Raw genomic sequence first — 21854 nt, forward strand, 5'->3', positions numbered from 1 at the left:
CTGAGCTAACAGGTCTTCTTCCCTCTTGATTTCAATCTTGACTGGGTCTGTGGGTCTCACTCCTTCAGCTTCAATGCTTAGCAGACATTTTTGTGATCACCCATTCAGGGAATCTGTTAACTGAGTGTCTACTAAGATCTTTCTATTCTAGATGTCGAGGTAATGGAAAATATGGGGAGAAATTTGCAGAGCTATGGGAAAGGGCAGGGGAGCGAGATTAATTGGATAGCTCTTTCAAAGGGCCAGCACAGGCACGATGGACTGAATGGTCTCCTGTTGTGCTGTGTGATTTTGATTCTAGATCCTTTGTCACTTGGCACTGTTAGATTTTCTGTGGCTATATGCTGTGAATCTAGATAGCTGGGAGTTGTTTACGATGAATTCTCATCACTGTCCTGATAACAAGGTTCATTTAAATAGGACACAATGGGGAATTATATCTCCGAAAGAAGTCGACACTTCGGTTTAAACTAGTCCGTGGCTTTCCCTGCACCACACTCTTTATGTAGTTGATGGCGTGCTCTTCGGAGAGGATGTTTCCTCTTGTGGGTGAGTCCAGAACTAGGGGACACTGTTTAAAATTAGGGGACGCCCTTTCAGGACAGAGATGAGGAGAAATGTTTTCTCTGAGGGTTGTGTGACTTTGGAACTCTCTGCCTCAGAAGGTTTAGTTTAGTTTAGAGATACAGCACTGAAACAGGCCCTTCGGCCCACCGAGTCTGTGCCGACCATCAACCACCCATTTATACTAATCCTACACTAATTCCATATTCCTACCACATCCCCACCTGTCCCTATATTTCCCCTACCACCTACCTATACTAGGGGCAATTTATAATGGCCAATTTACCTACCAACCTGCAAGTCTTTGGCATGTGGGAGGAAACCGGAGCACCCGGAGCAAACCCACGCAGACACAGGGAGAACTTGCAAACTCCACACAGGCAGTACCCAGAATTGAACCCGGGTCGCTGGAGCTGTGAGGCTGCGGTGCTAACCACTGCGCCACTGTGCCGCCCCAGGTGGTGGAGGCGGGGTCAGTGAATAATTTTAAGGCGGAGGTAGATAGATTCATGTTAGGCAAGGGAATCAAAGATTATCGGGGGTAGATGGGAGTGTGGAATTCGAGATACAAATAGATCAGCCATGATCTTATTGAATGGCGGAGCAGGCTTGAGGGGCCAAATGGCCTACTTCTGCCCCTAATTCGTGAGTTGTATTTTCTTTAACTAACCATTGTACCTACTGATGTTAATCCAGCTCCCTCACACTGTCACTCAGTAACCCCTCTCTCCCCCCAGTGCCCTGTGTTACTGACTGTATCTCTACTGATGTTAATCCAGCTCCCTCACACTGTCCCTCAGTAACCCCTCTCCCCCCAGCACCCTGCATTACTGACTGTATCTCTACTGATGTTAATTCAGTTCCTTCACACTGTCACTCAGTAACCCCTCTCTCCCCCCAGTGCCCTGTGTTACTGACTGTATCTCTACTGATGTTAATCCAGCTCCCTCATACTGTCACTCAGTACTCCCTCTCCCCCCAGCATCCTGTGTTACTGACTGTATCTCTACTGATGTTAATCCAGCTCCCTCACACTGTCCCTCAGTAACCCCTCTCCCCCCAGCACCCTGCATTACTGACTGTATCTCTACTGATGTTAATTCAGTTCCCTCACACTGTCACTCAGTAACCCCTCTCTCCCCCCAGTGCCCTGTGTTACTGACTGTATCTCTACTGATGTTAATCCCGCTCCCTCATACTGTCACTATAAGGATAATGTTTACTAAGCATGTGGGTCCCCAGTGACAATACAGCACTGTACTGTTATGATTGAAAGAGATCAGTCAGCAGTTTTACCTGTGCAAGTGCGAGGGGCTGGTGGAGTCTTGTCTATCTGGAGGTGTAGATGAAGGTTCGGGAGGCCGAGCGCCCAGACTCATTCTGTACTGCTGGGTCATTCAGGAAGTCCCAGATCAAGATTGTGTCATCATGGGAACTGCTCACAATCTGAAACTCATCAAACTGTAGGCGGAAAACTCTCCCAGAATGTTCCTGGAATTGGATCAGAAATATTGTACCCAAAAGCAGTTAGAATCTACATATTTTTCTTTAATGGGATGTGAGCATCACTGGCAAGGTCAGCATTTGTTGCTCATCCCTGATGGCCCTTGAGGAGGTAGTAGTGAGCCATTTTCTTGAACTGCTGCAGTCCATGTGGTGTAACTACACCAACAGTGCTTTATCCTGCAGCAGTTTGATACAACTCTGTAGCTTGCTAGGTCATTTAAGAGGGCAGTTAAGAGTCAACCACATTGTTGTGAGAGTCACATGTAGGCCAGGCTGGGTGAGGATGGCAGATTTCCTTCCCTAAAGGAAATTAGTGAACCAGATGGGTTTTTACAACAATCTGGTAGTTTCATGATCATTATTAATAGGAATAGCATTTTATTCTAGATTTATTAACTGAAGTTAAATTTCCCCAGCTGTTGTGGTAGGATTTGAACTCATGTCTCCTGAGCAATAGTCTGGGCCTCTGGATTACTCGGCCAGTAACATTTCCACAGTGCTACCGTTCGTTGTGGGAGACAGTGACATCTCACACCCTGGGAGACAGTGACATCTCACTCCCTGGGAGACAGTGACATCTCACACCCTGGGAGACAGTGACACTTCACACCCTGGGAGACAGTGACATCTCACTCCCTGGGAGACAGTGACACTTCACACCCTGGGAGACAGTGACATCTCACTCCCTGGGAGACAGTGACATCTCACTCCCTGGGAGACAGTGACACTTCACACCCTGGGAGACAGTGACATCTCACTCCCTGGGAGACAGTGACACTTCACACCCTGGGAGACAGTGACATCTCACTCCCTGGGAGACAGTGACACTTTACTCCCTGGGAGACAGTGACATCTCACACCCTGGAGACAGTGACAATTAACTCCCTGGGAGAGAGTGACATCTCACTCCCTGGGAGACAGTGACACTTCACTCCCTGGGAGACAGTGACATCTCACACCCGGGAGAGAGTGACATCTCACTCCCTGGGAGACAGTGACATCTCACACCCTGGGAGACAGTGACACTTCACTCCCTGGGAGACAGTGACATCTCACACCCTGGAGACAGTGACAATTAACTCCCTGGGAGAGAGTGACATCTCACTCCCTGGGAGACAGTGACACTTCACTCCCTGGGAGACAGTGACATCTCACACCATGGAGACAGTGACAATTAACTCCCTGGGAGAGAGTGACATCTCACTCCCTGGGAGACAGTGACATCTCACACCCTGGGAGACAGTGACACTTCATTCCCTGGGAGAGAGTGACACTTCACTCCCTGGGAGACAGTGACATCTCACACCCTGGAGACAGTGACAATTAACTCCCTGGGAGAGAGTGACATCTCACTCCCTGGGAGACAGTGACATCTCACACCCTGGGAGACAGTGACACTTCACTCCCTGGGAGAGAGTGACACTTCACTCCCTGGGAGACAGTGACATCTCACACCCTGGGAGACAGTGACACTTCACTCCCTGGAGACAGTGACAATTAACTCCCTGGGAGACAGTGACATCTCACTCCCTGGGAGACAGTGACACTTCACTCCCTGGGAGACAGTGACACTTCACTCCCTGGGAGACAGTGACATCTCACTCCCTGGGAGACAGTGACATCTCACACCCTGGGAGACAGTGATATCTCACACCCTGGGAGACAGTGACACTTCACTCCCTGGGAGACAGTGACATCTCACACCCTGGGAGACAGTGATATCTCACACCCTGGGAGACAGTGACACTTCACTCCCTGGGAGACAGTGACATCTCACACCCTGGGAGACAGTGACACTTCACTCCCTTGGAGACAGTGACATCTCACACCTGGGAGACAGTGATATCTCACTCCCTGGGAGACAGTGACACTTCACTCCCTGGGAGACAGTGACATCTCACACCTGGAAGACAGTGACAGCTCACTCCCTGGGAGACAGTGACATCTCATTACCTGGGAGACAGTGACACCTTGCAAAGCATTAAGGTAGATAAGTCCCCAGGGCCTGATGGGATCTACTCCAGAATACTAAGGGAGGCAAGGTAAGAAATTGCTGGGGCCTTGACAGAAATCTTTGCATCCTCATTGGCTACAGGTGAGATCCCAGAGGACTGGAGAATAGCCAATGTTGTTCCTTTGTTTAAGAAGGGTGGCAAGGATAATCCAGGAAATTATAGGCCGGTGAGCCTTACGTCAGTGGTAGGGAAATTATTAGAGAGGATTCTTCGGGACAGGATTTACTCCCATTTGGAAACAAATGAACATATTAGCGAGAGGCAGCATGGTTTTGTGAAGGGGAGGCCGTGTCTCACTAATTTGATTGAGTTTTTTGAGAAAGTGACAAAGATGATTGATGAAGGAAGGGCAGTGGATGTTATCTATATGGACTTCAGTAAAGCCTTTGACAAGGTCCCTCAGGGCAGACTGGTACAAAAGGTGAAGTCACACGGGATCAGAGGTGAGCTGACAAGATGGATACAGAACTGGCTCAGTCATAGAAGACAGAGGGTATCAGTGGAAGGGTGCTTTTCTGAATGGAGGGCTGTGACTAGTGGTGTTCCGCAGGGATCAGTGCTGGGACCTTTGCTCTTTGTAGTATATATAAATGACTTGGAGGAAAATGTAGCTGGTCTGATCAGTAAGTTTGCGGACGACACAAAGGTTGGTGGAGTTGCGGATAGTGATGAGGATTGTCAGAGGATACAGCAGGATATAGATCGGTTGGAGACTTGGGCGGAGAAATGGCAGATGGAGTTTAATCCAGACAAATGTGAGGTAATGCATTTTGGAAGGTCTAATGCAGGCGGGAGGTATACAGTAAATGGCAGAACCCTTAGGAGTATTGACAGGCAGAGAGATCTGGGCGTACAGGTCCACAGGTCACTGAAAGTGGCAACGCAGGTGGATAAGGTAGTCAAGAAGGCATACGGCATGCTTGCCTTCATCGGTCGGGGCATAGAGTATAAAAATTGGCAAGTCATGCTGCAGCTGTACAGAACTTTAGTTAGGCCACACTTAGAATATCGCGTGCAATTCTGGTCGCCACACTACCAGAAGGACGTGGAGGCTTTGGAGAGGGTACAGAAGAGGTTTACCAGAATATTGCCTGGTCTTGAGGGCATTAGCTATGAGGAGAGGTTGGATAAACTCGGATTGTTTTCACTGGAACGACGGATGTGGAGGGGCGACATGATAGAGGTTTACAAAGTTATGAGCGGCATGGACAGAATGGATAGTCAGAAGCTTTTTCCCAGGGTGGAAGAGTCAGCTACTAGGGGACATAGGTTTAAGGTGAGAGGGGCAAAATTTAGAGGGGATGTGCGAGGCAAGTTCTTTACACAGAGGGTGGTGAGTGCCTGGAACTTGCTGCCGGGGGAGGTGGTGGAAGCAATACAATAGCAACGTTTAAGAGGCATCTTGACAAATACCATGAATAGGATGGGAATTGAGGGATACGGTCCCCGGAAGTGCAGAAGGTTTTAGTTTAGGCAGGCATCAAGATCGACGCAGGCTTGGAGGGCCGAATGGCCTGTTCCTGTGCTGTACTGTTCTTTGTTCTTTTGTTCTCACACCCTGGGAGACAGTGTCACCTCACTCCCTGGGAGACAGTGACACCTCACACCCTGGGAGAGAGTGACACCTCACACCCTGGGAGACAGTGTCACCTCACACCCTGGGAGAGAGTGACACCTCACACCCTGGGAGACAGTGACACCTCACACCCTGGGAGACAGTGACACCTCACTCCCTGGGAGACAGTGACATCTCACACCCTGGGAGACAGTGACACCTCACACCCTGGGAGACAGTGTCATCTCACACCCTGGGAGAGAGTGACACCTCACACCCTGGGAGACAGTGACACCTCACTCCCTGGGAGACAGTGACATCTCACACCCTGGGAGACAGTGACACCTCACACCCTGGGAGACAGTGACATCTCACACCCTGGGAGAGTGACACCTCACACCCTGGGAGAGAGTGACACCTCACACCCTGGGAGACAGTGATATCTCACACCCTGGGAGAGAGTGACACCTCACACCCTGGGAGACAGTGACATCTCACACCCTGGGAGACAGTGACATCTCACACCCTGGGAGACAGTGACACCTCACTCCCTGGGAGACAGTGTCACCTCACACCCTGGAAGAGAGTGACACCTCACACCCTGGGAGACAGTGACACCTCACACCCTGGGAGACAGTGACATCTCACACCCTGGGAGACAGTGACACCTCACACCCTGGGAGACAGTGACATCTCACACCCTGGGAGACAGTGACACCTCACTCCCTGGGAGACAGTGTCACCTCACACCCTGGTAGAGAGTGACACCTCACACCCTGGGAGAGAGTAGAGCAGTAAACACTGACACAGATAATGGTGTTTACCACAGCCTGTAGCTTGCACTCATGAGCTCATCAACACAGTCTGACTGGCTTTCTCTAATTTCCATGGCGACATTCAGTCAGGGAAGGACCTCTGACCAATTGCATGGAACTAACCGAGTGCCCATTCAGAAAACCCGTACAATGTGTTTTATGTACTCAAGTACTCTGCCATCACCCTCCTGCCCTATGCGTCACGCCCCCTGCTCAATGGATCCTGTACCTCAGCCCAACTTACCACCAGGGTTCGCAGGCACAGAGTTTCGGCAGGAGCTCGGGGATCCAACGCAGCCTCCAGATCCCACACCTTGATCTTCCTGTTTAAACACAGAAATAAATCAGCATGGAGGCTGAATGAGACACAAAGCCAAATGAAGCTTCACCTCCCACCCACCACTCCCCTCAACCTCTGATTACCCAAGTCATTCATCAGATTGCCTGCCTGAGGGGATTTCCTGTGCACTAGATGGCTGCTGCTATGACAGCAGTTATCGCAATTCAATGGCTCATCAAAGTGCAAGATGTTTTGAGATATTTCTGTTACATTGAAATACAGAATAAGCATTTATATAGCATCTTTTATAACCTCAGAACATACCAAAGTACTTCACAGCCAATGAAGAACATAGCAGCCAAATTGCACAAAGCAAAGTTCTACAAACAGTAGCAATATATCATCAGCTAATCTATTTTAATAATGTTGGTTGAGGGATAAATATTGGCCAAGATACTGGGGAGAGCTCCCCTGCTCTTTAAATAGTTGCCATGGGATTTTTTTTATATATATCCACCTGAGAGGGCAGACAGGGTCTCAGTTTTATGCTTTAGCTGAAAGACGGCGCCTCGAACAGTGTAAGACTACATTCTGTGCTCAAGTCAGTCTATCATTTTACTCCCACTGATTTTCCAGCAAATCTGATGGACAGGAGAGGTCAGATTCCAGCAAGTGACATTTGAAATTCCAGTCTATCAGGAGAGCAGAGGAACAGAGCAGCTTTAAGATTTTTCGGTGGGGCCCACCACTCTGATCCAATTTTATAATCTGATTTAAGGGCTGACTCACCATCACGAGGTTTGCTCTCTTTGGCTGTGTTGGTAGCATTGTGCTTGTGGCTTGCATTGATATCAGGCCCGTCCCTCATCGCAGCCTCACAGCTCCAGGGACCCGGGTTCAATTCTAGATACTGCCTGTGCGGAGTTTGCAAGTTCTCCCTGTGTCTGCGTGGGTTTTCGTCGGGTGCTCCGGTTTCCTCCCACAGCCAAAGACTTGCAGGTGATAGATAAATTGGCCGTTGTAAATTGCCCCTAGTATAGGTAGGTGGTAGGGAATATGGGATTACTGTAGGGTTAGTATAAATGGGTGGTTGTTGGTCGGCACAGACTGAGTGGGCCGAAGGGCCTGTTTCAGTGCTGTATCTCTAAATAAATAAAAAAATTTAAGAAATGGTTTCCTATTAATGTATCTGTGTGTGAATGCACCAATCCCTGGTGTGGTACTGACAGCTACAGTCTTGCATAGTCACAGGTTCGACTCCCAGCCAGGCCTCAGTATTCCTGAGTTATGCACCACTATAGGTGTCATAGAGTTATATAGCACAGAAACAAGCCTTTTGGCCCATCGTGTCTGTGCCAGCCATCAAGCACCTATCTATTCTAATCACATTTTACAGCACTTGGCCCATAGCCTTGTATGCTATGGCATTGCAAGTGCTCATCTAAATACTTCTTAAATGTTGTGAGGATTCCTGCCTCTACCACCCCTTCAGGCAGTGTGTTCCAGATTCCAACCACCCTCTGGGTGAAAAAGGTTTTCCTCAAATCCCCTCTAAACCTCCTGCCTCTTACCTTAAATCTATGCCCCCTGGTTATTGATCCCTCCGCTAAGGGAAAAAGTTTCTTCCTACCTATCCTATCAATGCCCCTCATAATTTTGTATACCTCTATCTCCGCTCCAAGGAAAACAACCCTAGCCTATCCAGTCTCTTTTCATAGCTGAAATGCTCCAGCCCAGGCAACATCCTGGTGAATCTCCTCTGCACCCTCTCCAGTGCAATCACATCCTTCCTATAGTGTGGCGACCAGAACTGTACACAGTACTCCAGCTGTGGCCTAGCTAGCGTTTTATACAGCTCCATCATAACCTCCCTGCTCTTATATTCTATGCCTCGGCTAATAAAGGCAAGTATCCCATATGCCTTCCTAACCACCTTATCTACCTGTGCTGCTGCCTTCAGTGATCTATGGACAAGGTCCCACTGACCTTCTGTACTCCCTAGGGTCCTACCATCCATTGTATATTCTCTTGCCTTGTTAGTCCTCCTAAAATGCATCACCTCACACTTCTCAAGTTTAAATTCCATTTGCCACTGCTCCGCCCATTTTACCAGCCCATCTATATCGTCCTGTAATCTAAGTCTTTCCTCCTCACTATTTACGACACCACCAATTTTCGTGTCATCTGTGAACGCACTGATCATACCTCCTATATTCACATCAGCCATGGCTTAGTGAGTCGCACTCTCAGTTCACACCCCATTCTAGAGACTTGAGCAAATAATCTAGGTTGACACTCTCAGTGCAGTACTGAGGGAGTGCTGCACTGTCCGAGTGCCACCTTCTGAATGAGATGGTAAAACGAGGCCACATCTGCCCTCTTAAGTGGATGTAAACGATCCCACGGCACTATTTGAAGAAGAGCAGGGCAGTTCTCCCTGGTGTCCAGACCAATATTTATCCCTCAACCAACATCACCAGGACACATTATCTGGTCATTATCACATTACTGTTTGTGGGAGCTTGCTGTGCACAAATTGGCTTCCACATTTCCTACATTACAACAGTGACTACACTTCAAAAAAAGAATTTCATTGACTGTAAAGCGATTTGAGTCATCCTGAGGTTGTGAAAGGCACTATAGAAATGCAAGGTGTTTCTTTCTTTATCTGAACAAATGAAAATGTTGGACAGGAAAAGATCAGCTTGTCTATCTAGACTATCCCATCCTGATTCAGACACTTGCCACGCAGCCGGATCCATGTAATCTCCAGGAGAGGGGAAAAGCCAGATTAAAAACCCACAGTCAATTTGGGGGAAAAGATATCAGAACAGTTATCTCTGATCCCTCTCCCTGCAGCCCTGAAAGAAGATTATAACTGTTCCAGGAGATCACATTGACCATGACTTCACTCTTGGTATAACGTGATCTCTGTCCCACCAGAATCCTAGGAACAGCCGGAGGCCATTCAGCCCCTCGAGCTTGTTCCATCATTCAGTTAGATGATTGTTAATGTGTATCTGAATTCCATCTACCTGTCTTGGTTCTGTAACCCTTATTGGCCAGGGACTTGTCCAGTTCTCATTTCAAGATACAAAGCATATCAGTATTCACCGCACAGCTGGCAGCTTATTCCAGAGGTTAGTATTCTCTGGGGAAAGAAAGACAGTCTTAAATCTTACCTGGAGCACTCCAGGCTCCTGCTCCTGATCACTGTTGAGTGACCGTCTGTATCTGTGTTTGTGTGTGGACACTGGGAGAAGATAGGTTTGGTGATGACTGAATGGGTCTTACTCGGAAAGAACAGGGAAGTGTGAGGCTAATTGGATATCACTTTCAAACAGCTGGCACAGGCACAATGGACCGAACGGTCTCCTTCTGTGCTGTATGATTCTATGTAGCGGGACATCTTCTCACACTCATGGGGATCAGGCTAGCACCTTAATAGGGAGAGAAAAGTACTGGGGGATAAAAGCAAAGCTGGAGAATCCTATTCATCACAAGGGTAACAACCATGGCCCAATTCTAAGACCTGATTAGTTTAACAACAGGAGGTAACTGATTATGACATCATTAACTTAGCAACAGGTCTCGCACTGGTCCGTTGCAGGCTCAGCTTGTGACCGTCCTAATTTTCCACAGTAATGAACAGGAGTCAGCATCTCTTCCGAAGCATGTATCTTCCCTGTGAAGTTTAGCAAAGGTTAGCAGCAATAAAGAGGTCATATACTCGACATTCTGTGCCAATGTGTCCTTCGCAGTTGCTCAAGGGATTCTATTTTGGGGTTACATAAAAAGTGAGCACAGAGCACAATACGTTGTATCAATGCACCACTGTGGCCCTAGATTACAGAGATCAGATTACACTGCTCAGCAATGGGAGAACAACTGCATTTCCCTGCTCCAGAACACTCTCCACTCCCTGCAGCATTTATTTACCATAAGGAATGGTCTATTTATGATTGGTTGAATATAATCAAGTGACACTCAATCTCGAAATGGGATTGGGCATGTCAGTCACTTGAGCTAGAGTGTTTGAATGATACTGATCTTTCACTTCAGAGACCTGAATTGAAGTGAAAGACAGGAGAGGTGGAAGATAGAATTTGCACTGACTCACTAACTGCTGCCTCTGCATCAGAAGATCATGGGTTTGAGTCCCAATTCTAACTGCCCCTGCCTGGTAGAAACCAGACCGGATTGGGTGGGGGGGAGGTACGTTAGTTAAAATAATTAACCCCTCTAGTTTTGCACCCTCTTTGTAATATCAAGGCCAAAATGTTTGAAATCTGACATAAAAACACTGGAAATACCAGGAGGATTTGAAAGAAGAATGTTTCAGGGTGTGGCTCTCAGCTCAGGTGTCGGGATGAATCTGTGATCCCAGCAGGAGTCATTGCTTGTAGGATGCGTGTTTTGGAGAATTGTGGCTGCCACAATCTCAAACTGCTGCCCCATTCCCCTGCTGGGATGGCCCTAGTAACACATTATTTGCCATTCAGATAGTGACACAACTGCTGTCTGTGTCTGTTTATGGAGCTGGGCTCCTGACTGGGTACTCCTGGTGCAGGCTGCAGCCTGCAGGGAGAACTGCTGGTGCAACAGTGGCCCACAGACTCCTGCTTTCTGCTCATATCGTTTAATGATGCAAAAGCATGCGCCGGGGCTGATAATTTCTTCTCTAGCACCCAATGTGAATGTCGCTGCTCACTGGACCAGAGAGGGATAGAGCAGGAAGGGAATGGTGCAGATGGGGGTGATGGAGCGGGGGGGGGGTGTGATGGAGCGGGGGGGGGGGTGTGATGGAGCGGGGGGGGTGATGGAGCGGGGGGGGGTGATGGAGCGGGGGGGGTGATGGAGCGGGGGGGGGGTGTGATGGAGCGGGGGGGGGTGATGGAGCGGGGGGGGGGGTGATGGAGCGGGGGGGGGGTGATGGAGCGGGTGGGCTGATGGAGCGGGGGGGCTGATGGAGCGGGGGGGCTGATGGAGCGGGGGGTGGTGATAAGAGTGGGTGCGTGATAAGAGTGGGGGGGGGTGATGGAGTGGGGGGGTGTTAGAGTGGGGGGGTGATAAGAGTGGGGGGTTGTTAAGAGTGGGGGGGGTGATGGAGCAGGGGGGGTGATGGAATGGGGGGGGTGATGGAGAGGGGGGGTGATGGGATGATGAGGTGGGGGGGGTGATGGAATGTGGGGGGTGATGGAGAGGGGGGGTGATGGAATGGGGGGGTGATGGAGAGGGGGGGTGATGGAGTAGGGGGGGTGATGGAGTAGGGGGGGTGATGGAGTGGGGGGGTGATGGAGTGGGGGGGTGGTGGGGTGATGGAATGGGGGGGTGATGGAGAGGGGGGGTGATGGAATGGGGGGGTGATGGAATGGGGGGCTGATGGAGAGGGGGGGTGATGGAGTAGGGGGGGTGATGGAGTGGGGGGGTGATGGGATGATGGGGTGGTGGGGTGATGGAATGGGGGGGTGATGGAATGGGGGGGTGATGGAGAGGGGGGTGATGGAGTAGGGGGGGTGATGGAGTGGGGGGGGGTGATGGAGTGGGGGGGGGTGATGGAGTGGGGGGGGGGTGATGGAGTGGGGGGGGGTGATGGAGTGGGGGGGGTGATGGAGTGGGGGGGTGATGGAGTGGGGGGGTGATGGGATGATGGGGTGGTGGGGTGATGGAATGGGGGGCTGATGGAGAGGGGGGGTGATGGAGTAGGGGGGGTGATGGAGTGGGGGGGGTGACGGAGTGGGGGTTAAATTGCCCCCCATATCCCAGGACACAGAGTGGACAGCGATTCCCTGTGGGTAACGCTGGGAGGGATGAACTGCTCACCCATCGTAGGCACCACTAACAATTCTCTTGCCATCGAAGCGGATGCAGCGAACCAGCTCCTCGTGCCCCTCGAGTACTCGCAGGCACCCACCACATTCAACGTCCCACAACCTGCAGGGGTGAAAAGAACGCAGAATTAACATTCGTTCCTCTGTCCCAGACCAGGAATTATTAACTCTTCTGACGCCCTATGTCATTTTGACAATTTCCAGTTTCCTGCCGCCAACTGCCTCCTCTTCACTATGGACGTCCAATCTCTCTGCACTTCCATCCCCCACCAGGACAGTCTGAGTGCTCTCCCCTTCTTCCTGGAACAGAGGCCCAACCAGTCCCCATCCACCACCACCCTCCTCCGCCTGGCTAAACTTGTTCTCACATTGAACAACTTCTCCTTCAACTCCACTCACTTCCTTCAAGTAAAAGGTGTCGCTATGGGTACCCACATGGGCCCTAGTTATGCTTGTCTTTTTGTGAGATATGTCGAACATTCCTTGTTCCAGTGCTACTCAGGCCCCCTCCCCCAACTCTTTTTCCGGTACATTGGTGACTGTATCGGTGCCGTTTCCTGTTTCCGCCCAGAACTAGAAAGCTTTATCAACTTTGCTTCTAATTTCCACCCTTCTCTCACCTTTACATGGTCCATCTCTGACTCCATCTCCGGGGATAGGCTGTCTACTAATATCCATTATAAGCCCACCGACTCCCACAGCTACCTCGACTACACTTCTTCACACCCTGCCTCCTGTAAGGACTCCATTCAATTCTCCCAGTTTCTCCGTCTCCAACGCATCTGCTCTGATGATGCTACCTTCCACAACAGTGCTTCTGATATGTCTTCCTTTTTCCTCAACCGAGGATTCCCCCCCACTGTGGTTGACAGGGCCCTCAACCGTGTCCGGCCCATTTCCCGCACCTCTACCCTCACCCCTTCCTCTCCTTCCCAGAACCGTGACAGGGATCCCCTTGTCCTCACTTTCCACCCCACCAGCCTCCACATCCAAAGGATCGTCCTCCGCCATTTCCGCCACCTCCAGCGTGATACCACTACCAAATGCATCTTCCCTTCTCCTCCCGTCTGCATTCGAAGGGATCGTTCCCTCCGCGACACCCTCGTCCACTCCTCCATTACCCCCACCACCTCGTCCCCTTCCCACGGCACCTTCCCCTGCAATCGCAGGAGGTGTAATACCTGCCCATTTACCGCCCCTCTCCTCACCACCCAAGGCCCCAAACATGCCTTTCAGGTGAAGCAGTGATTTACTTGTACTTCTTTCAATTTAGTACACTGTATTTGCTGCTCACAATGTGGTCTCCTCTACATTGGGGAGACCAAACGGAGATTGGGTCACCACTTTGCAGAACACCCCCGCTCAGTCCGAAAGCATGACTCCGAACATCTGGTTGCTGGCCATTTCAACACTCCCCCCTGCTCTCATGCCCACATCTCTGTCCTGGGATTGCTGCAGTGTTCCAGTGAACATCAACATAAGCTCAAGGAACAGCACCTCATTTACTGATTAGACATGCTACAGCCTGCTGGACTGAACATTGAATTCAATAATTTCAGAGCATGACACAGGGCCCTCCCTTTTTATTTAATATTTCGTTATTTTTTCTTTTTTATGTGTTTATTTCATTTTAGTTTGTTTCTACTGTGCCTGCCCACTGTTTTTTTCATGATTGTGCTTGGGGCCAGGCTGTTCAGTTTTCTGTCAATTAACACCCTCTCTGGACGAATGCATTGTCTTTCACCACACCATTAACATATCATTTGCCTTTGCTCCATGACCTGCTGGTCAGTTATTCTCTGTGACCTTGTCCTATCAACACTTTCTTTTGTTCCGTCTTGCCCACCCCCGCTTTACTTGCTTAAAACCTATTACATTTCTGGCAATGCCAGTTCTGATGAAGGGTCACTTAACTGAAACGTTAACTCTGCTTCCCTCTTGACAGATGCTGAGTATTTCCAGCATTTCTTGTTTTTATTTCAGGAATTATCAATACCTGGAATACCAGCACAGCACCAGTATCTGGAATACAGCACAGCACCAGTACCTCTGACACCAGCACAGCACAAGTACCTGAGTCTCCAGCATGGCGCCAGTACCTGGGACACCAGCATGGCACCAGCACCTGGAATACCAGCACAGCACCAGTACCTGGGACTCCAGCATGGCACCAGCACCTGGAATACCAGCACAGCACCAGTACCTGGGACTCCAGCACAGCACCAGTACCTGGGACTCCAGCACAGCACCAGTACCTGGAACACCAGCCCAGCACCAGTACCTGGGACACTAGCACAGCACCAGTACCTGGGATATCAGTCCCAATACAGAAGAGGGTCCTTGGATTCCTGAGTTGCCTTTCATGATTTCAGGACATCCCAAAGCACTTTACAGCCATTGAGGTACTTAATGAAGTATCATCATTCATGTAATGTCAGAAATTAAGCAGCCCATTTAGGCACAGCAAGCTCCCACAAAACAGCAATGAGATAAATGATCAGATAACCCGTCTTTGTGATGTTGGTTGAGGTATAATTATGGACCAGAACACTGGGGGAACGCCCCTTCTCGACTTCAAACAGTGGCCACAGGATCCTTTACGTCCACCTGAGAGGGCAGATGTGGCCTTGGTTTCACACATCATCAGAAAGCCGATACCTGTGACACTGCAGCACTCCCACAGTACTGCAGTGGGAGTGTCATCTTAGATTATATGTGACAGGAGATTGGACCCATGACCTGCTGACTCAGAGGTGCTATCCACTGAGTCATGATTGAAGTTTATATACTGGCATACCGCCTGGTACCTTCGATGTCAGTGCTGGTTCAGGCTGCGTGAACATGCAACCTCATTGCAGATAATACCACAATTTCATGACCAAACGTATTTTGTTAAATTGATATGTTAACATCTTCCCTTCTAATCGGACAGGTTTCTCAGTCACACACTGTAACAGACCTTGCTGATTTAAGCAGATTACTTAACTGGACAAGGAAGTGGTGGAGAGAAGCTCACCGGATGGTGTTATCTGATGATCCGCTGACAACCAGTCTGTCTCGATACTGTAGACAGGCGATACCACGCTTGTGCCCATTCAGTGTCCGTACAAATTCACAAGTGCTCGTGATCCAAATCTAGAATCAATGGGAAACAGAGAAATGTTTTTGTTTATTCTTCATCAGAACAGAAGGTGCAACAAGAAAGATGCAAGCTATTCATTCAGAGAATGAGAGTGAGTTACAGGCTGGAATCTAATCGAGGGGGTCGGGGAGAGGGTGGGGTGGGTTTATATATAGAATAACAGAAACCCAGGAGTGAGTTACAGGCTGGAATCTAATTGAGAGATTTGGGGAGGTTTATTTCTAGAATAACAAATACCTGGGAGAGAGTTACAGACTGGAATCTAATTGAGGGGTTTGGGGCGTTTATATATAGAATAACAAATACCTGGGAGTGAGTTACAGACTGGAATCTAATTGAGGGGTTTGGGGGTTTATATAGAGAATAACAAATACCCGGGAATGAGTTACAGACTGGAATCTAATCGAGGGGTTCGGGGGTTTATATATAGAATAACAGAAACCCAGGAGTGAGTTACAGACTGGAATCTAATCAAGGGGTTCGTGTGGTTTATATATAGAATAACATACCTAGGAGTGAGTTACAGGTTGGAATCTAATCGAGAGGCTTGGGGAGGTTTATTTCTAGAATAACAAATATCTGGGAGAGAGTTACAGACTGGAATCTAATCGAGGGGTTTGGGGGGGATTTATATATAGAATAACAAATACCGGGGGTTTATATATAGAATAACAAATACCTGGGAGTGAGTTACAGACTTGAATCTAATTGAAGGATTCAGGGGGTTTATATATAGAATAACATACCCGGGAGTGAGTTACAGACTGGAATCTAATCGAGGGGTTCAGGTAGTTTATATATAGAATAACAGGTACCTGGGAGTGAGTTACAGGCTGGAATCTAATCGAGGGGTTCAGGTAGTTTATATATAGAATAACAGGTACCTGGGAGTGAGTTACAGGCTGGAATCTAATCGAGGGGTTTGGGGGTTTATATATAGAATAACAAATACCCGGGAGTGAGTTACAGACTGGAATCTAATGGAGGGGTTCGGGGGGTTTATATATAGAATAACAGATACCCGGGAGTGAGTTACAGACTGGAATCTAATCCAGGGGTTTGGGTGTTTATATATAGAATAACAGATACCCGGGAGTGAGTTACAGACTGGAATCTAATCCAGGGGTTTGGGTGTTTATATATAGAATAACAGATACCCGGGAGTGAGTTACAGACTGGAATCTAATCGAGGGGTTCGGGGGGGGTTTATTTCTAGAATAACAGATACCCGGGAGTGAGTTACAGACTGGAATCTAATGGAGGGGTTCGGGGGGGGGTTTATTTCTAGAATAACAGATACCCGGGAGTGAGTTACAGACTGGAATCTAATGGAGGGGTTCGGGGGGGGGTTTATTTCTAGAATAACAGATACCCGGGTGTGAGTTACAGGCTGGAATCTAATTGAAGGATGAAGATGATTGATATATAGAAATTGTGAATCTTTGGCAATGAGTTACAGGATGGAATCTAATCAAGGTGTTCAGGGAGTTTATGTATAAAGAATATCTGAGGGTTGGCTAAAGGAGTTCAGTCAATGGGTTTAGATGCTGTTAGAGTTTAACAGCAAAAGCTCAGCCGTTGATTGCTGCCATGTGGAGCCCAAGCTGAGATCTAGCTAGGTGTATCAGTTAATGTAAAGTGGGGATTATCTGATCTGGGACCCTCAACTCCTCTGACAGAAGCTGTTAGCCTGCGCACTGACCATCAGTCCTCCCCAGGCCCTTTCGTGGATGAATGTGTGCCTGCCCAAGATCGCAGCAGAGTCACTCTATGTGCTTGTGGGCAGCCAATCACTGGGAAACTGTGGTGTATAAATTACACGGGATTGCACGTAAAGAGAGGGGGCTCATTACAGTGAGAGCACAGTAATCCTCTGAAGGGTAATGAGGCTAATGAGACCATTCGCAAAGCTCACCCTCTGGAACAGACCCCGCAGAGCTGGATGTCGTTAACCCAATAAAACCATAAAGACAACCTACAGCAAAGGAAAAACAAAACCTTAAAAAGTGTGACTACTGATCCCAGCTCAGGGAGGTGGGAGCAAAGTCCCCTTTATCTACTTGCTGTAAGGATCCAACGTGAAATGAGACTTGGGCAGTCACAACCTGCCCCAAGGGTTCATTGCATTTGTATGGCTAGGTGGCATTGAGGGACGTGTTGGGATGGTGGCATTGAGAATGTGGTGAATAAGGGACACAGCGGGTAGGTGGGTGGGCTGAATTTTGTTATCAAGATATAGGCTTGTCGAGCCTAATGGCATTTTCCTGTTTTAAAAATTATTTTGCTGAAATCAGTGCTTGCCCTGTCCATTAAAGGCCCAGATCCCACTGACCACACACCCAGTCCTGTCCATTAAAGGCCCAGATCCCACTGACCACACACCCAGTCCTGTCCTCCATAGGCCCAGATCCCACTGACCACACACCCAGTCCTGTCCATTAAAGGCCCAGATCCCACTGACCACACACCCAGTCCTGTCCTCCATAGGCCCAGATCCCACTGACCACACACCCAGTCCTGTCCATTAAAGGCCCAGATCCCACTGACCACACACCCAGTCCTGTCCATTAAAGGCTCAGATCCCACTGACCACACACCCAGTCCTGTCCATTAAAGGCCCAGATCCCACTGACCACACACCCAGTCCTGTCCTCCATAGGCCCAGATCCCACTGACCACACACCCAGTCCTGTCCATTAAAGGCCCAGATCCCACTGACCACACACCCAGTCCTGTCCTCCATAGGCCCAGATCCCACTGACCACACACCCAGTCCTGTCCTCCATAGGCCCAGTTTCCACTGACCACACACCCAGTCCTGCCCATTAAAGGCCCAGATCCTACTGACCACACACCCAGTCCTGTCCTCCATAGGCCCAGTTTCCACTGACCACACACCCAGCCCTGTCCATTAAAGGCCCAGTTTCCACTGACAACACACCCAGTCCTGTCCTCCATAGGCCCAGATCCTACTGACCACACACCCAGTCCTGTCCTCCATAGGCCCAGATCCTACTGACCACACACCCAGTCCTGTCCTCTATAGGCCCAGTTTCCACTGACCACACACCCAGTCCTGTCCTCCATAGGCCCAGTTTCCACTGACCACACACCCAGTCCTGTCCTCCATAGGCCCAGTTTCCACTGACCACACACCCAGTCCTGTCCATTAAAGGCCCAGATCCTACTGATCACACACCCAGTCCTGCCCTCCATAGGCCCAGTTTCCACTGACCACACACCCAGTCCTGTCCTCCATAGGCCCAGTTTCCACTGACCACACACCCAGTCCTGTCCATTAGAGGCCCAAATCCCACTGACCACACACCCAGTCCTGTCCATTAAAGACCCAGATCCCACTGACCACACACCCAGTCCTGTCCATTAAAGGCCCAGATCCTACTGACCACACACCCAGTCCTGTCCTCTATAGGCCCAGTTTCCACTGACCACACACCCAGTCCTGTCCATTAAAGGCCCAGATCCTACTGACCACACACCCAGTCCTGTCCTCCATAGGCACAGTTTCCACTGACCACACACCCAGCCCTGTCCATTAAAGGCCCAGTTTCCACTGACAACACACCCAGTCCTGTCCTCCATAGGCCCAGATCCTACTGACCACACACCCAGTCCTGTCCTCCATAGGCCCAGATCCTACTGACCACACACCCAGTCCTGTCCTCTATAGGCCCAGTTTCCACTGACCACACACTCAGTCCTGTCCTCCATAGGCCCAGTTTCCACTGACCACACACCCAGTCCTGTCCATTAAAGGCCCAGATCCTACTGACCACACACCCAGTCCTGCCCTCCATAGGCCCAGTTTCCACTGACCACACACTCAGTCCTGTCCTCCATAGGCCCAGTTTCCACTGACCACACACCCAGTCCTGTCCATTAAAGGCCCAGATCCTACTGACCACACACCCAGTCCTGTCCTCCATAGGCCCAGATCCTACTGACCACACACCCAGTCCTGTCCTCCATAGGCCCAGTTTCCACTGACCACACACCCAGTCCTGTCCTCCATAGGCCCAGTTTCCACTGACCACACACCCAGTCCTGTCCTCCATAGGCCCAGTTTCCACTGACCACACACCCAGTCCTGTCCATTAAAGGCCCAGATCCTACTGACCACACACCCAGTCCTGTCCTCCATAGGCCCAGTTTCCACTGACAACACACCCAGTCCTGTCCACTGAAAACCCACATTCCATTGACCTCACACCGAGATACAACGAAGGAAATAAGTCCAGTTTACCTTAATAGTCCTGTCCCCAGAGGCTGACACAATGTATTTGTCATCAAAATCCACCACGTTGACTGCTGCCCGATGGCCCACCAGTACCCTCCTCAGGGTGATGTCGCTGGGCGAGACCAAGGTCCAGACCGCTATAGAGCGGTCCTTGGAGCAGGTGACCATCATCCCGTTGCTGAAACGCAGGTGCAGGACTGCTTCGCAATGGTGAATCAGTGTATTCAGCATCTCTCCCGTGGATTCATCCCATACTCTGAAAGCCAGGAATTCCATTACAAATCAGTGACCAGCCTGGACACTTATGAACAAATTTCTGCTCCCCCTCAACACCACCCTCTCATAAATGTGGTAGCTCTGGTTGGGGGTTTTGGCTACATTTGAGGGATATGGGGAGAAGGTGGGCTTGAGGGATATGGGGAGAAGGTGGGCTTGAGGGATATGGGGAGAAGGTGGGCTTGAGGGATATGGGGAGAAGGTGGGTAGGTAGGGTTGAGGGTTATAGGGAGAAGGTGGGCTTGAGGGATATGGGGAGAAGGTGGGTAGGTGAAGTTGAGGGGTATGGGGAGAAGGTGGGTAGGTAAAGTTGAGGGATATGGGGAGAAGGTGAGGGGTTACTTGAGGGGTATGGGGAGAAGGTGGGTAGGTGGGATTGAGGGGTATGTTGAGACGAACAGTTTAAGGGATTTTCAAAAAAGGTGGGTAATTGGAGTTGGGAATTACGATGAGAAGGTGGATAGGTGAGACTGAGAGATATATTGAGAGGATGGGGCTGAGGGATATGGTGAGAGGACGGGCTGCATTGGGAGAGGGGCACTGTCAGCTCTGTGCCAGAAGATTTTGGGTTTAAATTCCACTCCAGAGACTTGAGCACAAAACCCACACTGACTCTCCCAATGCAGTACTGAAGGAGCGCTGCACTGTAAGAGGGGCCGCCTTTTGAATGAGAAGTTAAACTGAGACCTTGTCTACTCTCTCAGGTGGATGTTAAAGATCCCATGCTCTGTTTTGAAGAGCAGTGGAGTTCTCTCCGGTGTCCGGCCCAATATTTATCCCCCAACCAACATCACTAAAACAGATGATCTGGTCATCATCACATTGCCATTTGTGGGATCGTGCTGTGTACAAATTGGTTGCCACGTTTCCTACATTACAACGGTGACTGTACTTCAAAAGTACTTCATTGGCTGTGAGCACTTTGGAACATCCTGAGGTTGTGAACGGCGCAATATAAATGCAAGTGTGTTTTGCTTTCTTCTGCTGCTTTCCGTGGTGGCAGATTCTGCACACAAACAAGAGTCAGCAGTTCTTGGAGGGACAGGAGGATAAACAGCAACAAGAAAGAAAAAGGACATTATATGAACAATAGCTTGTGTCTGTAAGTACCGAGAATGCAGATAACATCTGCAGACTGGATGATATTTGACCAGCACCTTTAACCCTGGATAAAATCCAGCCCAGCATCTTGGCTAATTTCTCTGCCGGCTTAAGCATCCTTAATCTTTCTGGTTATTGGAAGAGAAGGGTCAGCAGAATTCATTTGTTAGTAATACCAATCAGACTGCATTCCCAATGCAGAATTAACCTCAGTCTAATGTCTCACCGAGATTAGCACTGCTGGCAATGCAGACCTCTCTCAGTGCTGCAGAAACAGTGTCGGCAATGCACTCAAGCCCTAGAGTGACGCTCCATCCACAAAACTATTGACACCAGCTGTGAGGCTGCCAGTAGAGCCAAGTTGACTCAGGCTGGAACAGTGTCAACCCAGTTTCTAGTGGCCATGGATCTACAGCACAGATTTAGGTAATGATCCAGCATTTGCATTCAAACAGTCCAGTGCCACAGCTGATGTGGGAAATGGAAATGTCATACTGGTCAGGAGGGGTTG

The 21854-nt window shown here is 49.5% G+C and overlaps 1 protein-coding gene across 1 annotated transcript in view; it reads right to left on the reverse strand.

Annotated features, from left to right (window-relative positions):
- Positions 1–21854, reverse strand: part of LOC137380812 (F-box/WD repeat-containing protein 1A-like) — a 224887-nt gene that overhangs the window by 728 nt on the left and 202305 nt on the right. Inside the window, exons 12-16 of the mRNA XM_068053192.1 lie at positions 19973–20222; positions 15583–15701; positions 12559–12669; positions 6700–6778; positions 1861–2055 (exon numbers count right to left, since the gene is read on the reverse strand). Of these exons, the coding sequence (XP_067909293.1) occupies positions 1894–2055; positions 6700–6778; positions 12559–12669; positions 15583–15701; positions 19973–20222 (721 nt within the window). The 3' untranslated portion in view covers positions 1861–1893. The remainder of the gene's footprint in view (positions 1–1860; positions 2056–6699; positions 6779–12558; positions 12670–15582; positions 15702–19972; positions 20223–21854) is intronic.

The sequence above is a fragment of the Heterodontus francisci genome, chromosome 20, assembly GCF_036365525.1.
Source record: "Heterodontus francisci isolate sHetFra1 chromosome 20, sHetFra1.hap1, whole genome shotgun sequence".
Taxonomy (NCBI): domain Eukaryota; kingdom Metazoa; phylum Chordata; class Chondrichthyes; order Heterodontiformes; family Heterodontidae; genus Heterodontus; species Heterodontus francisci.